This window comes from Rhea americana, unplaced genomic scaffold (genome assembly GCF_003343005.1).
Source record: "Rhea americana isolate MKP2758 unplaced genomic scaffold, rheAme1 scaffold_11, whole genome shotgun sequence".
Classification (NCBI taxonomy): domain Eukaryota; kingdom Metazoa; phylum Chordata; class Aves; order Rheiformes; family Rheidae; genus Rhea; species Rhea americana.
Genome location: NW_028185150.1, coordinates 3,045,731 through 3,067,185, shown reverse-complemented (window position 1 = coordinate 3,067,185; position 21,455 = coordinate 3,045,731). Strand labels below are relative to the sequence as shown.

Sequence of the window (21,455 nt, the reverse complement as noted above, 5' to 3'; positions counted from 1 at the left end):
AATGAACTAACACAAAAACTTACTGTACAATCTCCATTTTGTTTAACCAATTTAAATGTCTTATCTTTTAAAAATATTTTTGTATGTGTCTAATCTACTATCTTATAATACCTTATTATTAGATTAAAATATCAATATATTTTTAGAGACTGCAAGATATACTTTTGCCTCTGTGCAAGTTTTCAAGGTGAATAGAGCAATCAAATTTGTCATGTAGCAAAAGTGCTAATGCTAGCATTTATTCTGCATTTTAATGCTTCTTTTCAACTGCAGTGTTCAAATGTATTACAGACATTGCTGAACTGCACAGTCCTTTTGTTATAAATAATCTTGCATTTACCTGATATGCAGCTGAAGGACTAGAGATGATATTGATGAAGTGCTGAAGTGAGATGGTATCAAACATGGGAATAAAGGGAGACTGACACAGTTCCTAGTTATTTGTTAGCTGCAGAGCACAGCAACTGTACATAGATAGGAAGGCAAAATATATTTGACAGTTACAGGGAAGGAGGAGAGATTTATATTTTTGAAACCAATTGTTTCAGATTTGGCTATCTTTAAGACATAAATGTTTTGAAACGCAGGTTGAGTGTTCTAGGAGAGTGGTTGCAATTGTTAAGATGCTTTGGTGAAAAGAACTATTCATAAATTTGGGTGCTCCCAAAGATTAGCTCTGAAAAAGCCATCATCTTCCTTGTCTCAGCAGACTGTTATACACAGTATGACTGATCGCCTTTATGGATTCAGAGTCATTCATTGAATTTTGATAGTGTATCTTATATTTTTCAAAGCAAATTTTACCCATGGAACGTGGAAATTGGAAAAATGGGACAGATTTGAATAGTTTCAAACAACAAATTAAAGTTTGTGTCATGAAAATAGGTGCTTATTTTTCAGTTGACACTAGTTAGCACTTTGATGCTCTTGGATGCCAGAAACACAGGAACAGAATGAACAGGTTGCGTCTCTTCATGGGTAAACTTTGAGAGAATATGATGATCTAGAATCCAAGCAGGTTGCAGACTGAATCCTGACATGGTTGCCATCAGCTGTGTCTCATGTTGTTTTGTATAATTTTGCTCCCAGAGCTGAGCAGTTAGGAAGAAGTTTGGCAGATTGCTCATCTTTGAGTCAGTGATTACATGTGGTAGCAGGTATAAAATGGAGGATTAAAATAAAAAGAAAAAAAAATCAACCAAACAACCAGGCAGACCCTGAGAGAAAAAATGAACCAGTTTCACCAGATTTGAAATTTTCGGAAATATGTATGAAAATGGTAGAAGTTAGGCCACATTTCTTTTCTTTCTTTTTTTTTTTTTTCTTAGAGAAGTTTACAGTAGCTTTTCTGAATTTACAGTCTTAGCTAAAAAAGAAAATCTTTGAGAAAGGGCACTGAAATGGGCACTGCACAACGGGGAAGATGCTATAAAGCTGCAAGGCAGAGAGGGAGGCGAGTGGTACCTCAGGGAGAAGTGAGATGGACGACAAGAGTGTTTCATTAAAATCTGAAAATGGCAAGATTAGTCAGTCAAAGGAGGCTGAGAATGAAATAGTATCATAGAAATACTAAACAGTAAAATTATTACTTAACTTCTTCAAACTTAAAATCTGAAAGGGAAGTAAAAACACTGAGGGTTGAAGAGCTGGCTTTGTGCTTGCTGAGTTGTGGATAGAGATCAAACCCAGATGTGTGACAGTATAGAGAGTGAGGAGACTACTTCTAGATCTGGGGAAATTGCTCAGTGTGGAGTAAGATTTATGCTATTCGTGACAAAATGATATAAACAAAAAGACTCAAAGCAGAAGGTTATTCAGAGACCAAAGCTTGTTTAAAGAAACTCCTCACAGTTTCAGATGGTATCAATCTTGCCAGGACTTGTGAAGCTATAAGGAAAAAAAAGTTAAATATAGTTGATTATTGTGCTTTGCTAGAATTTTTGAGTATGAAGCAGTGTGCATACAAATCAACAAAATTTGGCAACAGCTCTAGCCCTTCGGATGGGATGCACAGGAATTTTAAAAAGGGTCAAGCAGTGAGCTGCCGGAAACAATGATGTAAACACTAAAAACAGAGCAGGCAATTGATAGTAGTAGGTAAAGCCTACTTTTTTGGAGTTAAGTGGAAGTAAAGTTGAAGTTTTGAAGCTAGTTTTTCTTTCAAGCGTCTGCTGAATGTGCACAGCAAGGGCAAAGAAGCACAATAAAGGGAATATGCAAAGTAAGCATATAGTAAATACAGTGGAAAACCCAACCCCTTGCAGTGATGTGGGGATGCAGAAAGAAACCGTTGCTCAAGAGTGTGTTTGAACTTGAGGGACAGAAAACAAAGCAGCATTTGATTTCAGGCTAGAGCTGAGAAAGTCCAGCTGCCTCACAGTTCATATCCATACGCAAACTGCCTTATCTTAAAAAAAAAAAAAAAAAAAAAAAAAAAAAAAAAAAAGGAGGCTAGATTTTTGTGGTCACTGCTGTGGAAATGATAAAACAATTGGTAAATCTCCTATTGTCTTGGCCAACAGTCAGTTATTTCTAACTTAAACAGGAGATACAGCTACTAGAATAAACTATGTTACCAGAACAGTATTAAAAGGCCTACGTGGAATGAGAAACCTAAAGGATTGGTTGGATGTGTGACTTCAAATATAAGCAGTTTTTTTGTAACAATGCTGATGAAGCTATTAGGCTTATTACATTTGCCAAAAACATACCAAGCAAGTGGAAAAAATCCTTATTAGAGGCAAACTGCTTCTTGGGAGCAGAATAAACAGAATTTACTTTGGGTGCAGAAAAGATCTACCCCATCCGAACTTTATCATCCTTGCTTCCTAGTGATGTCTGTACCAAAAAATATAATTTTTGGACAGAAGTTTGTACATACTGTTTGCGGGGGAAGCAGATTTGATATACCTGTCATATCAGCCGCAAATTAGTTGACAAAAGCCCAAGAAATTTGCAGTGTAATGGGAGTTCAGAAATGTATCAATCCAGTTGTTGGAAAAACAGCATCAGAGTAATAGATATTACCAGAGAAGTCACTCATCTCATAATTGTATTTAGTACTTTTAAATTGGAGAAGAGTTTTAGAGGCATATGTAGTCATCAACTGGTTTCTTATTCAGCAGAAAAATGCAAAAAAGAATACCTACACTGTTGGATTCTGATGACTATCTTTGGCACTTTGCAGAACAAAAAAATTGGTATGATTTTGGTCTCAGGAAATCCTGCTGCTTCATAGAAACTGTACTTCGTGACACTGTGTAATTTTGAATAAGAAACAGATGCAAACAGCAGTGGTTTCACAGGGAGTAGCTTTGCAGTTGCAAAAGACTGCCACCTTATGCGGAGACGACATCTGAAAAACTAAGAGTCCCTTTTTTTTCAAATACAGAGGTAGAGTTGCTGAGCTGGGCATTTTGCTGGAGAAAGCTTCAGCCAGACAGTAGCAAAAGCAGGTAAGCCACACTGGATGCGACTTAGGTGTTTGATTGCAAGTGTCTCAAAGACAGCCTGCTCAGAGAAGAGTTGAACATTTATTATTAACTTTTCGTAGCTTAGTTTGGTACTATAATTGCTATATGCTTCCTTRGGAAAGGCAGATGTTCCAAGAGCTGGTCTGAGCCAGTTTTGTTATGAAAGTATAAGATATGGATAAATTAGAGCTGAATGACTTAGATTTTCATTAGACTCTTTGGCTCTGGTAGATTAAGGAGCAACGTCCTGCCCCAAGTCTCTTCTTGAAGCACAACCAACAAGTAAGGAAACCATGCTTAATAGTCTAGTGGCCTAGACTGACTATAAATTCCCAGTTACAGACATAAAGTTGGCCAGAGGATTGACCAGAGACATATTTTGTGTTTTKTGAACGCTTGTCTTTCCACTGGGAGAGACGGAAAACAAGGCAAATAGTTCCAGTTCTCTGCTTATCTGCTGGTGCTGTTTTCTGTTTGCTTATCTCTTTTGAATTGTATTGGGAATGATTCTGATTGTCATAACAAAATTTTACCCAAGTAGATGATTTGAAAGTTAGGAGATCGTGAAAAGTGAGTGGTAGCAGTGGTAGTGATGAAAACAACAGTTTTATCTATTGATAGAAGCAGTCTGGAACTGCTGATTAATTGTCACTGCTATTCTTTAGTGTATCCTGGTTAGCTTGTAAACTTTTTCTAGATCAGGTGAAAAAAACAGGATAAGAATTTTGTTTCTTTTCCTTTTGTGTGCTGGAATTGTGCTGCCTAGCCCAGATGAAAGACTGCTGTCAGCTGCAATGTGCTCCTTAATGTAACACTGCACTATTACCAGGGTTGTTTTTTTAAAATAAAAATTATTAATGTAAATGAAGTATCAAAAATAGCAAAGTAAAACAAGATTTGTCAGGAGAAGCAAAAAAATATATATATATATATGTTCAGAGGTATATTTTAGTGTGAAAATAGATTAAAAATCCCATAAAAAGAAGTATTTCTGTATAATAATCAGTTCTTCTTATAATTTCCTCTCTAAAACAGAAAAGGAGACTGTTCATGTTAGCTGACGTCTGAGTTGATAGCATGTTGTCAATCAGTAAGTCTCGCATGCCGTGAATATATGAATATCTAAGTAAAAGCTGATGTTATGGTTGTTCTGACAGTTCCCCCTCAAAATTTAGAACTTTGTTTCATTGCTATTTTCTCAACAGGCTTTGACATATTTGAATAAATTTTGGGTGGAAATGATGAAGTTAATAAGTACATCTGGACAAAAGTAGTATTGAAACAGGTGAGGAGTAGAAAGAAGACTTGGTTTTGAAAACAGACTACATATTTGACCAATCTGTTTCCATCCTTCTAACTCCCCTTCTACTTGGGTCTTAATTGTAGAGACTTGTGACCTATCATTACTTCTATTTTAACATTCAAATGTTTCAGGAAAAAAACTTAGTTATGCAATAAGAAATTTTTATTTCTCATAATGGGATTCCTAATGTAATGGAAAAGCTATCGGATTGAGAGGCAAGAAACTAAGGTTGCAGGCCCAGCTTGAACACTAGCACTGAGCAAATCCATTCACTCTGTCTCGTTTTTCCCATCTGTAAAATGGTATTGACATTACTTGTAAATCACCTTATGATATGTAGGTAGAAAGTGCTCTCTGAGAGTGAGATTGCATTAATAGTCTAGACAGCATCTGTTTCATGTTATGTTTTTATTGTATTTGACATTGTGTTTCCATCTCTGAACATTAAAATGATACTAACTTTAAAAAAATAAATTACAGAGCTTTACAGGCTGCTCTTCAGCTCTGTTATTAATTGATGTGCTATTATCTATTTGAAATGTTGGCATTTAGAATATGCATATGGGACATCTGGTCATTGGCTTTTTCACAGTTGTCATAGATTATATGCACTTTTAGGTACAATACAAAACAATTAATCCGTTTCCCTACTTGGAGAACTCCTCTCTTCATTTTAATTGGGTGGTGCTAGCTCCTGTGTGCTATATATACTGAGTTCCTGCTTGGCCTTGTGAGGTGAAGTTGTTTAGCATGTAAGCGCAGCGTTGTTCTGACAGCCAATTTGCACATTCATTGTACTGTTGCCCTCTAGAATTTCTTCAGGATAGGGAGATCCTCTGCATTTGATCTTAACACTAGGGTGTACCAATGGCAGCCAGCAAAACTGCCTTCCCAAATGTATGGATTGATAAAATGTGTAGATGTTAGTCATTAAACATAACATTTTATCTTTCTTATAAACTTATTTAGGTTCCCCTTTAATAATTCTATATTTTTGATATAGTTTTCATGAATGAAAAAAACATTCTTGTGCCCTCTCAGCCCACATGTGCTTTAAGGTAAATAATAGGTCCAGTCTCTGCTAACTTTGTAAAGAGGAAGCAGAACCTCCTAGGAAATGAAAGAGCAAGTTCTTCTTACTTCTCTGAAACTAATTCTCCTAGACTCACTGACATGCATTGTTTCTTTTTCTGGGAGAAAACTAATTTAGATATTTCAGGTTTGGTTACGGGCTCAGCTTTAGATTAATTACAAAAAGATGCAAGCTAAAAAAAGATTTATACAGGTTGATGGCCTTTTACCTTTACCTTTGCATGGTGTTTTACTGGGTGAAGTAGGAGACAGAGAAGACCAGCTGACATTCTCTCTGCTGTGATTAGCTTTGTGAGCTCCACTAGATATTTATGTCCTATTCTATTTAGTCTGATATATGGCAGTGGGAGCCAGACTACTTTCTCTTCTTTTTGTGTTTGTATGTGCTAAGAACAGGCCTGCTTAGACTGCAGTTTCTTCCCTGTCTTCCTGAAGCAAGATAAAACTTCACAAATATTTAGGAATAAAAAGCTGTAAAAAATTCTTTAAATTGCTTAACTCTGAGGCTTACTTCCTGAGGTTAGATCACTGAGGACTCAAATACATACCCAAATTATCTTAGTTTAGCAAAATGCTAAACATGAACTGAATCATACTAATTGACCCACATTTGCTCTTAGTCTGTTAGAAATCTAAGGTAAAATAGATCAGCTTAACAGTATTTAAATGGGTCACACTTGCTCTGGGTTAAAAGCACACATGTGAGAGCTACAGCAGCTCAGCTAACATACAATAAAGTTACTGTGGCGCCATTAACTAACGTGTCATGGACAACTCTTGATCCAGTAGGAGACACAACACTTGATAAAAAGGGTAAAATTAGCTTCATAGTATCTTTCATCCATGGCCATTAACATCTCCAAGTTCATTCCCTCTGTACAGTCTAGATTTGACTTTATGTAAGGAACTATTTGCATGAAGGAGCTACTTGGAAGAAGTAAACAAGATATTCGTATCTTGGCTATTGCTAAAGAGATTTCACCCTAACAACTTGTCTCCTACTTTCCTAAGTGTTTTGATGATATTTCTGCGCAAATTATAATACAAACTGATGAGGATATTTTTAGCTTCAACCACTTGCAAATTAATGTGTTGTGCTCCCACAATATTGGCTTTAAATATCATGATTTTTTTTTTTTAAACACAGTTGAATCGAGTGGTGCTTTCAAGATTTTCTTTCCTCAGCTGGAGAAACATGCTGACTGTGTTTGTTTTATGCAATTTATATTTGAAAACTGTTTGTTGTATGACTGATTCTGAAGGGATGGTGTTATGCAAGTATTAGAATTAATGGTGAAAGTGCAAAAATACAATAAAAATGGCAAAATGAGATTACCTCTGTACAATAGCAATCTGGAAGGGGTTAATGAAAGGCCTTGTTACTTTCCCAGGTGCAGCTAGGCTGCTAATAAGAAATCAACTGGTATGAAAAATTGCAGCTGAGATAGGAAAGAGGCATAGCAGAAGAGGCTACCTAGAAGAGAAATTGTAGCGTATGCAATGCCACAGGGAAGATTGCTAGGTAGAAAAGTTGCAAAGGCCTAGGCAGAGAGAGAAGCAATACACTGTTCTCATTTATATGTCCTGTGGTTGAAATCCTGAAAGGCAGATGGGCTAGCCTGCACTTCCTTACTCCATGAAGAAGAAATGTAAGAAGGTCACAATTTAACTCAGTCTATGACTGGAAAGAAGCTCAAGATTAGGCCTACTGCACTGACTTGGGTTGAGCTTCCAAGCTGTACAGATGGATTTAATGGCCATGGAAGTCCGTGGTGAAGACCTTGGTCAGATGCTGTAGATGTTGATGGCTTTAGAAGACATTCAGATGTTTGCTTGGCTCTACAGGCTCAGCTGAGAGCTGTTGTCTGAAGCTGAATGGCTCAAACAGGAGAATGGAAAAGCTGGAGTTATTTTTTGCTTTCTATGTAAAATAATCTTACTTTTGTTCATCCTATCTTAAATTACTGAGATAATATTTTAATTGGTTCATCTCAGACTGGGTTGAAACATACATAGCTGAGAAGCTTAAAAACAGTAGCGCAATAGGTTTTTTGGCAGGAAATTTGATTCAGTCTTTCCTATTATGACTCCTATAATAATTCCAACAGCAACTTCAGTCTCTCTTTTCCTTCCATCTAGACCATGTGTGTATACAATGGGATCACCAATAAACAACAGAGCCCTTTTCCCATGCCAAGAGCCACCTGTTGCCTTGTCAACATGGCAAGCTACAGTCCGAACAGCTGCACACTTTGTTGTATTGATGAGCGGTGAAAACTCAGCCGAACCTGTCCAGCTTCAAGAAGGTGAAATATATGTTCTATAACAAATTTATTTAAAATAATTTTATAATTAGAAATATAGCTTATTAATTATGATTAAAAAGATAAAAGCCTTCTAGCCTTAAAAGCACTTAAAACATGTCTGTCTTTTTAGTCTCCATATCTTTCTGTGGAAACATTACCTGCTAAAGCCTTCAGGGTAACTTAGTAAGAATGCAAAGTTTCTGCCTTTTAATTTTGCTACTTACTTTGCTCTGTGTATTTATTCCTTTTACTTTTCCAGACCTGAGCTTCGCTCATCATTAAATTGGCTTGGGATTAATCATGGTGCAATTAAAGATCTGACAGATAGAGTACCATATCAGGCTCTTCACAGCTCCAAGCCTTAGTAAATGATTAAACGCTCAATGTTAGTTCTCCAGTCCATTTGCAGGTCGGAATAGCAGTAATTGGAAGCTGTCATTGTATGATATTGTATGATATCCAATTTCTGAAAAACATGGAATGAATGAAACACAGCCCTGAAAATCTGTTTTTTTTTTTTTTTTTTGCATTGTTAGATTATACCTTGGGCAACTGTAAACAAGCTGTCAAGCATTTTTCTTTTGTGTTGGTTACACTTCATTCTTTAAACCTTTGTTTGCAAAGAGAAGGCAGGTTTTAAGGCAGTACTACATATAATTATACAAAGTATGTCTTGCTTCCATTGGTTTTGAGATTGCCTAACACACAGACTCAATATTTTCTTAGTATGTAGTTCTGTTGTCAGGCCTCTAAATACATATTCTGATTTTATGAAAGAAGCACTCATCTATGTTAAGATGTGGTCTTGATCATATTAAAGAGTTGGAACTACCTTTCCCTAATAAGGTCTAGTTTAAGTACAAGTTGGTCCAACACTAGCCTCAGGAAAGAAGTCTTGCTTTCTTTGTTACTTCTACCCACTTTGTCCCAAATGCAAACAGCAGCTCTGCTCACCTTAATCTACTTTCATCTGTGGAGTTGCAGAAAGCCCAGCTGTGTATACAGGAGGAGGCAATTGACTGTATACAGTGATGATTGCTCAGGTAGCTTAAATTTTGCACCTGGAAAAGGAGGCAAGTTGAATGAGAGCATCCTTTGGGGTTAATCCAACTTGCTTTACTGCACCAGCTTTTAGATGGCTGTGCTGATGGGGGGGATAGCTTTTTCTGTAGAGTAGGAAATCAATTCTAAAAGTTTTCTAAGTTTTATTCAAAATTTTATTTAGGTAAGTTTAAATCCTTAAATAAATGCATACATTTCCCTTTGTAAAGGAGAAAGAGTGCATTGCTTATGTTTGTATAAGGCCTACGTCTCCACAGACATACCATCTAATTGTAAATAGATGAAATAAGGAATATAGGCCCTATATCTCATCTGATACCTCTGATATGAGATGACTCTGATAAAAGAAGCTCTTGTAACTCTCCAAGAAGATCTGCCTCTGAACATTTTTGAAAGTCTCAGTTTTACAGTTATTGAAGATTTTAAATACTTACAGTCATCCTCTGAGAAGGTAGGAAAGGCTTGCAACATCAGTTGCAGCTCCACAGCCCTTTTTGTTAGTGTCTTTAAAAGTATCTTGTTGCTAAATGGTTTAAAGAAAGCTGTTGTTTCTGGACCCTTGGAAAAATGTCTGGCAGCATGTGTCAACCAACTGTTCTTGCTTTTTTTCACAGTAACTACATTTAGTTACTTCCAGTCTTGCAAACCTTACAACACTTTTCTTACAGCAAGCTGATGTTTCACACCATCTACATAGCCTCAGAAATGATCAACTTTTTTTTCTGACCTGACCAATTACTTTGCTTTTGTTTTACTTTTTACCCAAGTCCAGCTATTAGGTAAAGTTTAAGAGCTTTTTAGCTACCTCTATGATGAACAAGTCTCTTTTGTAAACCTTCAAAGCTGTTCATAGCTTATAGCGAGGAAAGGAAGTAATCTCTCAGCACTTACAGAGTGGGACTGATGCCTATGTTTAGAGATGGTCAAAATGTTCTTTAAATTGAGAAATATATTGAAGCATTTGATTCTTGAAAAGTAGTTCAGGCTTTTGCTGTATATAACTTTGCTTCCTTTTGGCTAAAAGAACTGTAGAATGCRTTGATGTTTTCAGCAAAGGTTTTCATTATGTGAAAAGTGTTCAAGTTCTGGTTGATGAAAAATAACTTACAGGAAAAGGTTAGTGTTAGGTGTGTCTGAAATAAAATTTTCTTTTCCCCTTAAGAGACAATTTTATAAAGCTTATTCTTGGAAAAAAATGAATGAAAGTCTTCTTAATTTGAGAACCATCAATTAATCTATCTATATGGAACCATGTGGTTATTTTTTGGCTGTATATAAAGCCTTTTCCAAGCCTTGTCTCCACTGCTGAAATGTGGAAAACTGTTATGATGAGTTGCTCAGCTTGCTTGGGCAGTAATACTTTCCTGTCTTGGCATCAAGAATACAAGAGTCCTTCTGACTTCAGACTGGGAGAACAGCTCTGCCATCTTTGTGTAATTAATTATCCACACTCACACTTTGCTAACGAATTGTTGCTTGTCAGGTTCTCAGTGTTGGCTACCTGGTCTGAAATATTAACGTTGAGGAGGATGCTTATATGTATTTCTAGAAATAGAAACCTGGGAGTTCCTGTAGAGTAAATTGGTGTAGGTCCATTAAAATCGATACTCTTGTAGGCCAATTAGCTAGCTGAAAAGGCAGTATTGTGGAATTACTTCCTTATCAATACTATTTTGTCACTCTGAGATTTGAAGAACCCATTAAGAATCTATACCTTTCTTTTAATTAAAGAAAAGTAATTTGGAGGGAAAACCTTTTTTTTTTTTTTAATGCTGATGGAGTGTTGAAAATTACTTCAGGGAACTGTATCACTAATGAGAGAACTGGGGCTTAGTCACCCCAAGTCAGCCTTGTCACTCTATGCAGAATAGAAGGGACTTTTCTTTAAATCTTTGTAGTAGTTGCAATGAGTCAGTTTATTTTGGTAATTCATGTATCAGTTTAACCCCCCCCCCCCAAAGTCTAACCTGGTATATTTCTATTCCTAAGAACTCCATGAAAGCAAGAAATACTGTAAGAGGTCTTTAATGGAAAGACCAGTAGAGGGGAAATGACTCATTTTAGCTTCACTGTGCTAATGATGTGCTGAGTGAAAAGCCTGAAGTGCACTGGAAAGAACGAGATGCAGCATTAAAGCTGGCTTCTCTGGGAGCTGTGTGACAGTGGTAATGTTTATTCTGCTAAACTTAACTGAAGTAAAGAGAAGCAGCAGCAGCACATGTTATGTTTCTGCCTTTACAATTTCCCCCCCTTTTCCCAAGATGGAATTCCTTGTAGGATGGAAGATTCCATGTACAGCTTTATGCAGCACATACAATTCATTAGTTATGATATCATGATACTAGGATTGTGGAGTTACTTTAAAAACGCTAGGGACTGTATGTCAGTAGATTTTCAGTTAATGATCAGAGCCCTATTATTTGAGTGTTTGCATACAGATAGAAATGACAAGTCACTGTTAGAGAGCTGTTTTGGACCTGTAAAAAATGTGAAGCAGTTAAGGGGAAGGAGGGGAAAGGAGCAATATTATGAGGAATGAAGAAACAAACTCAAAGCTCAATTGCTAATATGAAGCCTTGAAAAAACTCTTAATTTAGAAATCTAGATTTAGTCAGTTAGTAGACTTCTAGACTCAAAGACTTCCAAGAGTTAAAGTTCGAAATGGTCTGCACTGTTAAATAACCTGGGCCACATGGATCTTGTCATTCTGTCATTATGAAGCCTAAAACAGCTCTACAGATGTCATTCGGTCATTATAAAGCCTACAGCTCTAAAAGCCTTTTAGGGTGGCCTGAATGAATATAAGAGTTTTCCCAAAGCATTTACATACAGTATGCTATTGCTGTGATGCATGTTTATAAAATCAAATACAGCTGTCAGAACCCCAAAATGTATTTTTTAAAAAATGCAGTTTCTTGGATAGAAAAAGCATTTTAATAAACAGTTGAGGGTTGATAGCATTACAATTTGGCTAGATGATTTCCTTTAATCATGCCTTCCTGCTTTTAAGCAGAGCTCTGCATGCTGCTTCTGTGGCCTGCATCTCTAGATGCACAAATGTGATTGCTATGCATGGGCTAGACTACATGCACTCATATGCACAGTTTCCTCATTTCTCACATGTATTTGCAGGTTTTGGTAATAGTGTACTACCTCTTGTATGTGTATATGCTTACTCAAGTACAAAAAGTAACCATTTGAATGTGATCTAAAAGTGCTTTAAGATATTATGCATTCCTTATGGGGTATTTAGAGCGGAAAATGTTTCTGTCAAAAAAATGCAACTGATGATGCCTTTGGGAAAAAAGTTTTACTGGAAACACTAAATGCGTATATATAAATGTGTGTGTGTGTATGCGTGTGTGTGTGTGCACATGCAAATATGTACGTATGCATATGTAATATGATCCGTTTAACCACTAGACTTTTTTTCAACACCTGCCAGTGTTTCTTTCCATCAGCACATTAACACAACATGCACAACATGCAAATATATTTAGTCATGAACCCTTTTACATTTGTTTTGATTCATGTTCAAGAAACAGATGTTCAACAATTTGGCGTGAAATCCAGTGGCTTTTTCATTGTGCGATTCCTACATCCTCATGTAGTCCTGGAGTTTCCATCTTGTTTCAATTTGATTCCAGCTATAAAAAGATGTATTCTGTTGGTGGGAAGAAATCTGGTGCTAGAGAAACCATCATCATATTGTAGTTAACAGCAGAAAGCTTTTGTCAGTGCTCTTGTCACATTTCACAAGCACTTTGTGTCCAGTGCTTGTGCTAATTGATGTCCAGCCTGGATCAGGTACTGCAGCGTGTGGAGTTGCCAGCTCCTCACGTGCTGCTGTGCCCTCTGTGCCGAGGAGGAGCTGCTCCGCTGGCAGGAGTATGAGGGCTCTCAGTAGCAAAGAGCTCTACAGCTTACAAAACATTTTCAAAAAGCTAGAGAGTGCTTAATCCAGGTACCCTAGCCAAATAGTAGTTTAAGGATAACTATTTTTTATTTAGGTGTAGTTTTATGTACTAGTCCTAGCTCTCATTTTTTATATCAATTGCTGAATGGTGGTGCTGTGCCTTCTAAGCAGCCTCTCTTTTCTACAAGAGGTAAGAGTTGTGCTTTTTAAGTAAATTTTATACATCATCCATATTTTGTGATGGTCATGTTCGTGTTACTTCAAGCTATTTGAGAGGAAAGATACTATTAAGTAAAATTATTTTAATTTTCTTGAATCAGGCGTTAAGAGATGCTGACTTTCAGGTGTTTCTTTAGTTATAATGGACTCAGCAGGACTCAAACAGTTTTTAATGGCTTCAAAGATAGTTAAATGCATTAAGTTCAAGGAAGCAATTACCTCATCGTTATTATTCAAGTATAGGAAATAAATTACCTTTAAATTGTTTTTTTGCACACTTATAAATAGTTAAAGAATTAACTATTTATAGTTAAAAATAGTTTTTAAAAAGTTAAAAAATAGTTATAAATAAATTTTCCAGTTATACCTCATAAAATAGGTGGTTGGTTTTGCATTGCTTCTGTGATTATGATATAATAGATTTATCTTAAAGAAGTGGGGAAAAAATCAATTTTTGGAGAATGGTTTTCAGAATTACCTGTCAGAAAACATTTTGAGTTGCCTAAAATAATTATGTATAGAGAATAGGTTGCTGTTAAATCACGACTGATTATAGAGAATAAGCATTACAAATAAAGGATTTAAAGTGGGGTGCTCTCCTGCTGTTTTTCCCATACGATAAACTCTCCCTAGTCTCTTAGTCATCCCAAAGTGCCCTTGCTTAGCCTGAAAATGGTTTTGTTGATGCAAAATGCTGTCTTTGGTGAAGAAAAGGTAGCCATTTCCCCGTTTCAGCTGCATTGCTTTCCTTTTCCCTAGAGGTGGTGCTGTCTCCAAGGGAGCCACTGGAAAGCAGAGAGGAGGCGGGGAAAGGGAGAGAAGGGAAAACAAGTGGAGCATGGGAGAGCACAGCATGGTAGGGATACAGTTGAAAGAAAACAAAGTAAAACCCACAGATTTGAAGAAAATTAAAGGAAAAAATGGAACTATGAAGAAAGAGAGCTGTTAGACAGCCTTACCACTGAGAGGAGAAGACAGAAGATACGTGAGAAGTGAACAGGACTTTGTGGTGGTTCCTGTCAAGAAATGTTGCCTATATAGACCAATTCAGTCACTGGTCAGTGAACACACTATAGAGAGAGCTTGCTTACCACGCAAGTGCCTGAGATTTCTTTTCAGTTCTTCAAGGCACAGCAACTGTAGGATAAGTATATTAGTTGTCCTACAAAGTGTAAGAGTATGAATGGAGAAGATATGTAAAAGTTCTGTAGGGTGGGTTGAACACCATTTGGATGTATAAAACTTAGGTCTTTACTGGCGGTATTGTAGTTTCTATAATACCAAGAAAAAGGCGAGCTTGGAGTAAAGGAAGAATCTGCATGTCAGCTTCTTCAGGATTAAGGAATCCTAATTTGAAGAAGTGTGAAGGCCCATACCGAGAAAAACGGACTTCCTTTTGTGTTTGGGGTCCCCAGGCTTTTGCAAGGTTTGCCCCAGCTGCCAGTAGCATATGTTGTTTGGTAATTCATGTAAACTTCTGAATGCAGTACATGCTGTTCTGCTTTCTGGACGGCTAAAGTGACTCCCCGTTCCCTTTCACCTTCTGTTGGAATTACCCACCTTGGTTTTTGAAGCGCTCTTTAGGCTTGCCTGCTGCAGCCTGTCTTGCTAAACTAATTTCTCACTGTAACCTTCTCTGCTCCTGCTGTTTGCATAGCACGGGCCTCCTCCCTTTGCTTTTAGACAATCTCCTTGGTGGTKTTGTGAGAGCCTTCTCCTTTACACCTCCTGCTGCCTGGAACAGTTTGCTGTGTAGCTGCCTCTTGACTTCAAGGCTTGCTTCAGAACACAGCTGAAAGCATACTGCTGTTTTTCCATTACAATTCTTCATATTTTCTCTCTTCCTTCACAGCTATTTAAATCTGAGGTTTTACTAGTAACACAGCTGCATGGAGCATTTTGTAATGCTTCTAGTTTAATGGCGACTATGCAAAGTAAAATACTGTAGACTGCCTCCAGGCCTGTTCTCATACCCATTTAAGTCAATGGCCATGCCATATTCAGTGAAACTCTCAGTATCAAGAGTTTGTATTTCAAAATAACAGTGCTCTCCTGGGTGACCTTTTTCTCTCAAGGTGAGATTTTCTTGCCTTKGCTTATTCCTAGCTTTTTAAAGATAATCAAAAAAAAGGAGGGGGGAAAAAAAGGCAATTTGGCAAAACGCTTATCCTCTTTTTCTCATGTGTTTCAAGCAAATAAGTTCTTTCTGCTCATACACTGATGAGAGGTCAGAAAAATTACAGGAGTAATATATGTTCTGCTGGCAATACAGAGAAAAGATTTTTGATGGTAGTAGTGGATCAAAAGTGGAGTGGAGTGAGCGAGTGCAAATGTTTGCCAGTCCTATAAAAAGGAGAGGCTTTATGTGCCTCCTACAGGACTCTACAAACGGTATTGTCTTGTCATACTAAGTAGCAGGTGGCTAAGTAGGTAGCCTTCTTTGAGGCTAAACAAAAAGATCTATTTTACTTGTGCTTCGTCTGGATAGCTTAGACTTAAGTTAGGAGACCCTTTGCTAAGTGGTTATTTCTTTTTCCCCCCCTTAAGCGTTGTGGCAGTTATTGTATTAATTTCACCCTCCCCCACTTTTCCTTTTTTYCCCATCTTAATAATGTTACATAGTCCTGTTCAGAATACTATTGCAAATGTATTAATGTTGGAGTTATCACTTAAGAGAATTAAAGCTGGTATGTTTCCATAGTTGCCATGGCTACACTTACTTGCACATAATTCAGCAGGTCGTACCTCATGTTAGCCTCTTTCCCAATGTAATTAACCTATTAGTATCATGTAGTAACCGTATTTGTGGGCACAAATGAGTCTTCAAATATAACCCTTGAACCTTACCCTTTCTAAAGTGACAGAAGGAAAAYGTAAGCAAGGCTTATATTAATGAAAAGTGTAGTGTCCTAAAACAACTTACAGTTTATCCAAATGGATTCACAGATATAGTCATTCTATACTGTGCTCCCTGTCTTCCTGCTCTGTGTTCCCATACTGATAAGAGTCATCATCATTTTAGCTCTAGAYAGACTCCCTAATCCTATTATAACAATTCCTGAATTATCACAACCAAATCATTGACTTTGGCAGTATCTGATTCCGAGCTTTGATTTCTGACTGCCTGGTTGGCATCTCAGCTATCATAGATTGCCAGGTCTGATTCATTAGTGTTGTTTGTTAAACTTTACCTATCCATTTTGTACTGTCCTGAATGCAAAAAAACAAAAAGAGTTCTGTGCTAGATAGTATAGTTAAGACCAAACAAAAGGTGATCCAAGGTTATAAGAGTTAGGTTGTGTTTTTTCTTTTTTGCTTGTTTGTGTGCATAGATTTAAAGATCCTATTTGATTTCACATCTGATGTGGTTCTTGGGCAGTAACAGTACAATCATATTAAGTTGCATTAATAACATTCCATTTATGTATTTTTTAATAGATGAAGACATCAGCAGATAGTGGCACTTAATTTAAAGATAGAGATATTGTAGAACTAGACAGTTGCAGATAGAAGGGAACAATAGTAAATCCATGATGAGTTTGTATGGCCACTTTCATGCGTCTCAGGGAAATTTTACGTTCTTTAACAAAAATGTGAGGATCTATGGTGGGAAGCTTGGCCCAAAATCTCAAGTACATTAAAATTCCAAGTACTGGCTCTGTGCTGTGACTGATGATTCTGTTCAAATATTCTTTCTTCTCACAGGTATCTTGAGCTGGTACTATTACGTGACTATGCCAATGCCAGCATCCACCTTCACTATTGCCATTGGGTGCTGGCAGGAAGTTAAACAGCAGCCCTTCACAGCTGATGTTCAGACAAACAGTGACTTTTCCTTGCCGTTTTCCCAAGCTGATCTCAGGTTGGTGTTTAGACTATTACTGRAAAATAAGATATTTGGGTAGCATTTTCATTTACTCCATGGAATGTGAAAATGAGTCATTTCAGTACAGGAATCAAAACAGAACTTGTTTAATTTGAGCAGCCAAATCTTGACAGGGAAGTAATTCCAGAGGTATTATTTCATGGGTAAGGGTGTGGATCTTTTTATGTAAAAACAGGCTGCTTAGTGAGTAAGAGGATTAATGAAGCCTAGTGTCCTCTAATTTGCATCCTCTATCCCTTGCTGCAATAATATCAGCTCCTCCAGTGTTTCTTACAGCACTCGCTGAAAGGTCTTTCTTTTTTGGAATCTCAGTCCCTCCAGATCAATAATGCCTGCTTCTTACAATATTGCCTACTCATTCTTAATCACTGCTTTTCCTTTCCTGTCCAGTCCCATCTCAAACTTAGAGCTGGCCCATGCAGTGGTTTCTTTGGGGTGATGTGTACTAACTGGGTAGAGAAAAGACGTGTTGCAGCAGTCTCTTAAAAGAAAGAGAATTCATTCTGTCTAATAAAAAATAGTCTATTTTCCAGCACATAAAGTGGTTACTTAGCTGTCTTTCACCAAACCTGTAGAAATGTAATTATTTTGGAGACTTCTGTTTCTCTATCCAGTGTAGCTGAAACTAATCATCAGGTTTAAATTATTATTATATTTAAATTATATCTAGGCCTGCAAATGAGAATTCAGGCTAAAAATTAAGTCACTGGAACAATAGTTTGTTTCCAGATGTATTCACCCTAGTTAACAATCTCAGACATTACACTTCTCTTCATATTAACTTTAGCTTTTCAAGTTCCTTAAGTCATTTTTTTTTATTATTCAATGAGAAGCTTGGCCTAAAAGTACTTACCTATTAGATAACTGTTTTAGGGCCAATATGGTGCTAACGTTAAGACTGTGGCAGTCCTTACCACTTTGATAGAGGTAGTGAGACTTTGGAAATTGGGAGTGTAATAAAGATTTCTCAAGAATTTTGAAATTAAAGGATTCTAATAGGTTGAAGCTTGGCTAATATTAGTTTAAAAAAATCCTAGTAAATCTTGAGAATAAGAGCTTTTATGTTTCATCTAAGATGAGCAAGACATATATATTGAAGCTTTAAAATGATTTATAGGTCTGATAAGCTTTTAGAGATTGTTTTGTAATTATTACTTTACTATTTATATTTTTATATTAGGATTGCCTCTATAGAAATATTCCTGTAGTTGTTCATCACTATACATCCCTCTCTAATGCACATCATGTTTAGTATTTGGTACTTTATGGATTTAGTGCAAAAGATTACTCCAACAGTGTATTGATAGAATAACTGCAAGTTTCTCTTTTTTTAATAAAATTTTTGAAATAAATGTTTTTATAGCATTTTTGTAGCAAAAATTTGTCCAAGTCTTAATATGATGGTAATCATTATAATCCTCTTTAATGGATGAATGAATTGATACAGGAAGGTGAGGTAATGTATCTGCAGCAGTTGAGTTAGTGGCAATGAAAGAAATAGAAAAATATCTTCAGAATAAAATAAAAACTGAAAAAAATAAATAAATTCCCTGCAATAGGTATAGTGCATTCAGACAGCAAAGGAGAGCCTACATATACAAGGCTATTTTAGAGTTAATTAATACATAAAATCTCTGTCCTCAGAAATCTGCACTTGGAGTAAAATCTAATTAACCTTTATTTCGGTAGTCAGCACAACAGACGGTTCTCAAGAACTTGTTTAGTCATTGAGACTGGTTAATCAAACCAGCATTGTGCTTACTGGGACATCTTTGCTAGAAAGAGTGCAAAATAGGTAGRCAAACAAATGTGAAGGTGCTGTTTCAGATAAGAGTATTGGGGAGAAATTCTAGGTTTGGGAGGAAAAGGAAGGATTTCTAAAAGCAGATATTTTAACGTGTGATGTAATTTATGTGCAGATACCAGTGAATCTGAAACAAGGAGTTTGCAAGCAGATACTGTTTCAAGCAGTTACCACAGAAGGTATAAAACTGAGCTAGGATGTGAAATAAGATTTATATCTCCTTGTGCTTATTAAAGACTCACTGGCAACTTTTACAGGAGATAGAGTGTTAGCTTTCATGTGCTTACCTAATATCAACTCTTCTGGATAAATACGAAGTGACATTCCTTTAGATGAGAAGGATATTGGTTTAGACTACCCTTGGAAAAAAATGTATAATGATGGGTGTAGTTCCTTTGCATGTATAATCTGTGAAATAGTTCAGAGTCCACTTCTTTCAGGGAAGGAGTTATATAAGGTGTTAAAATGTTGGCACTTCAGAAACATGCAGTGCTTTTCTGTGTGTGTTATCATTTGTTTTTGTGTGTCAGCACTCACTTGGAGCATGATCTTAAGAATACAACAGCTTTGGGTGATGCCTCRTGCAATAATAGTAAGTACTTTGCCTGTCAAGGCATAGTAGAGTAGTCTCCTTTAAGTTGAAATCTGAAACCAAGGAGAGGCTCTGCACTGTGCAGAAGGCAAGTTAGCAGGTGAAAACATGAAGCTGATTTCTCCTTAGATAAGAGTGTATTTGGGCAGATGAATTGTCGTAAAAGTATCTGACTCAGTGTTTAAGAAGGATCGTATTTCCCCCTTCTTCCAGCTACAACTTTGAACATCCTGTAAAAATAATGTAAAGCAAGCTTGATCTTAATGTGGTATCTTCAAATGTCTGTGCTGATAAGTTTGAATTGATCTACTGCTTTTCTTTACTTAAGGAAAATAATTTACTAGTTTTCATGCAGAATATTTTAGTTAAAAAAAAAATCTTTGAATTTCATTCTAATTGCAGCTAATATATTTGTGGAGAAAATAGATCCTATTTTTGYTGTTCAGTTTAAATGTTCAAAATATTTTATAATATTTCTTTAAAAAAATTCTGAATAAGTATCTATCTATCTGGTATTGTTTCTTAATTTTCTGTATTTACATTTTAAACACATAGTCTTTTAATACATAACCACTATAAAAAGAAGTCTTGACTAGTCTCATTTACTTCTAGTTATGACTAACTATTATCAATTCTAGCCAGACATGTAGTAATAATTTTAACCTATATTTTTAAACTGCTGCATGTATGTGAACAGGATGAGAATAATGAGTTGGTTTTGTGATCTAACTTTTGTAGTTCTGTCTCCCTGTTGTCTATGAAATGTCCTTATCTTGATGTACTTAATTGTGCATATTTCTGATATCACATTAAACTACTGTCCTTTTTTTATTATTGTCAGATGGCATGAAGAATGCTGTGGTCATGTGGAGTATCCCTGCCGTTTCCAAAATCCTGCTGCCAGGTTGCAGGCGGTCATTCCTTACAGAGTCTTTGCTCCCTGCTGCCTTATGGAAAGCTGCAAAGAACTTGTACTCCAGCTAATTCCCCAGTGCCTCTCCGCTGCTTACACCACGCTGGGTACCCATCCCTTCTCCAGGCTTGATGTTTTGATAGTGCCTTCCAACTTTTCCAGTCTGGGAATGGCTAGGTAAAGAAACATCTTAGTATCTCCTTTTGTATTTTGTTGTACCTCTTTTTATCAGAGAACAGTACCAAAATTTCTGTCAATATAAGGTTGCTGTGCTATTTTTGCTAAGCCAATTTTAACTCTAATTCTTGCTTCATGTAGGTAGGGTTATTTGCATCCTTTGTGCTATGATCTTTAGTTTGAACAGGACTTAGGAAAGGAAAATACAAGCTCATTAGACATGCGTCTCTGAATTTTCTTCATTAGTGAAATTAAAGTTCTATCTCTTTGTTCTATTTAATTCCATACTTAATATCTCTATCATTCTGTGCCATTTTCTTTTAGTGATGATGTTCCCATTATATGTTAACAGAATAAGAACATACTAAAATCCAGCTACAGAGTTTATTCATGATCCTGTTGTGATTTATGATTTTCTGGTCAAACACTGGCCTTTAGAAACTGATTAAGGCAAACTGTAAAGACTGTTTTATCAAATATTTATTGAGTTGTGGAGAGTAAAAAGGGTAGCAAAGTACTTCTGGTTTTGAAATTTAACTTCCAGTTGTGCATAACTGCAGTAGAATTTTAGCTCTATTAGTAGCAACAAAATGTCTAGCAAATAACATTCCCTTTAGTGTATTTCTTAAGTTTACTATTTAAGTTGGTAATGAGGTAGTTTGTATTAAGAGCAGAGAATGAAACTCTGTTTTGTTTTTCCACTGTTTGAGTA

General features: G+C 36.4%; 1 protein-coding gene across 16 annotated transcripts in view; it reads left to right on the top strand.

Annotated features, from left to right (window-relative positions):
- The window catches only part of AOPEP (aminopeptidase O (putative)), a 215,879-nt gene that overhangs the window by 18,153 nt on the left and 176,271 nt on the right, over positions 1-21,455 (top strand). For all 16 annotated transcript variants that reach the window (XR_014896808.1, XR_014896819.1, XR_014896818.1 and 13 more), the window contains exons 3-5: positions 8,008-8,174; positions 17,077-17,233; positions 20,495-20,743. Coding sequence is in view for 13 of the 16 variants with exons in the window: in XM_085312924.1 (XP_085169050.1) it covers positions 8,008-8,174; positions 17,077-17,233; positions 20,495-20,743 (573 nt within the window). In the remaining 3 variants the exon portion in view is untranslated. The remainder of the gene's footprint in view (positions 1-8,007; positions 8,175-17,076; positions 17,234-20,494; positions 20,744-21,455) is intronic.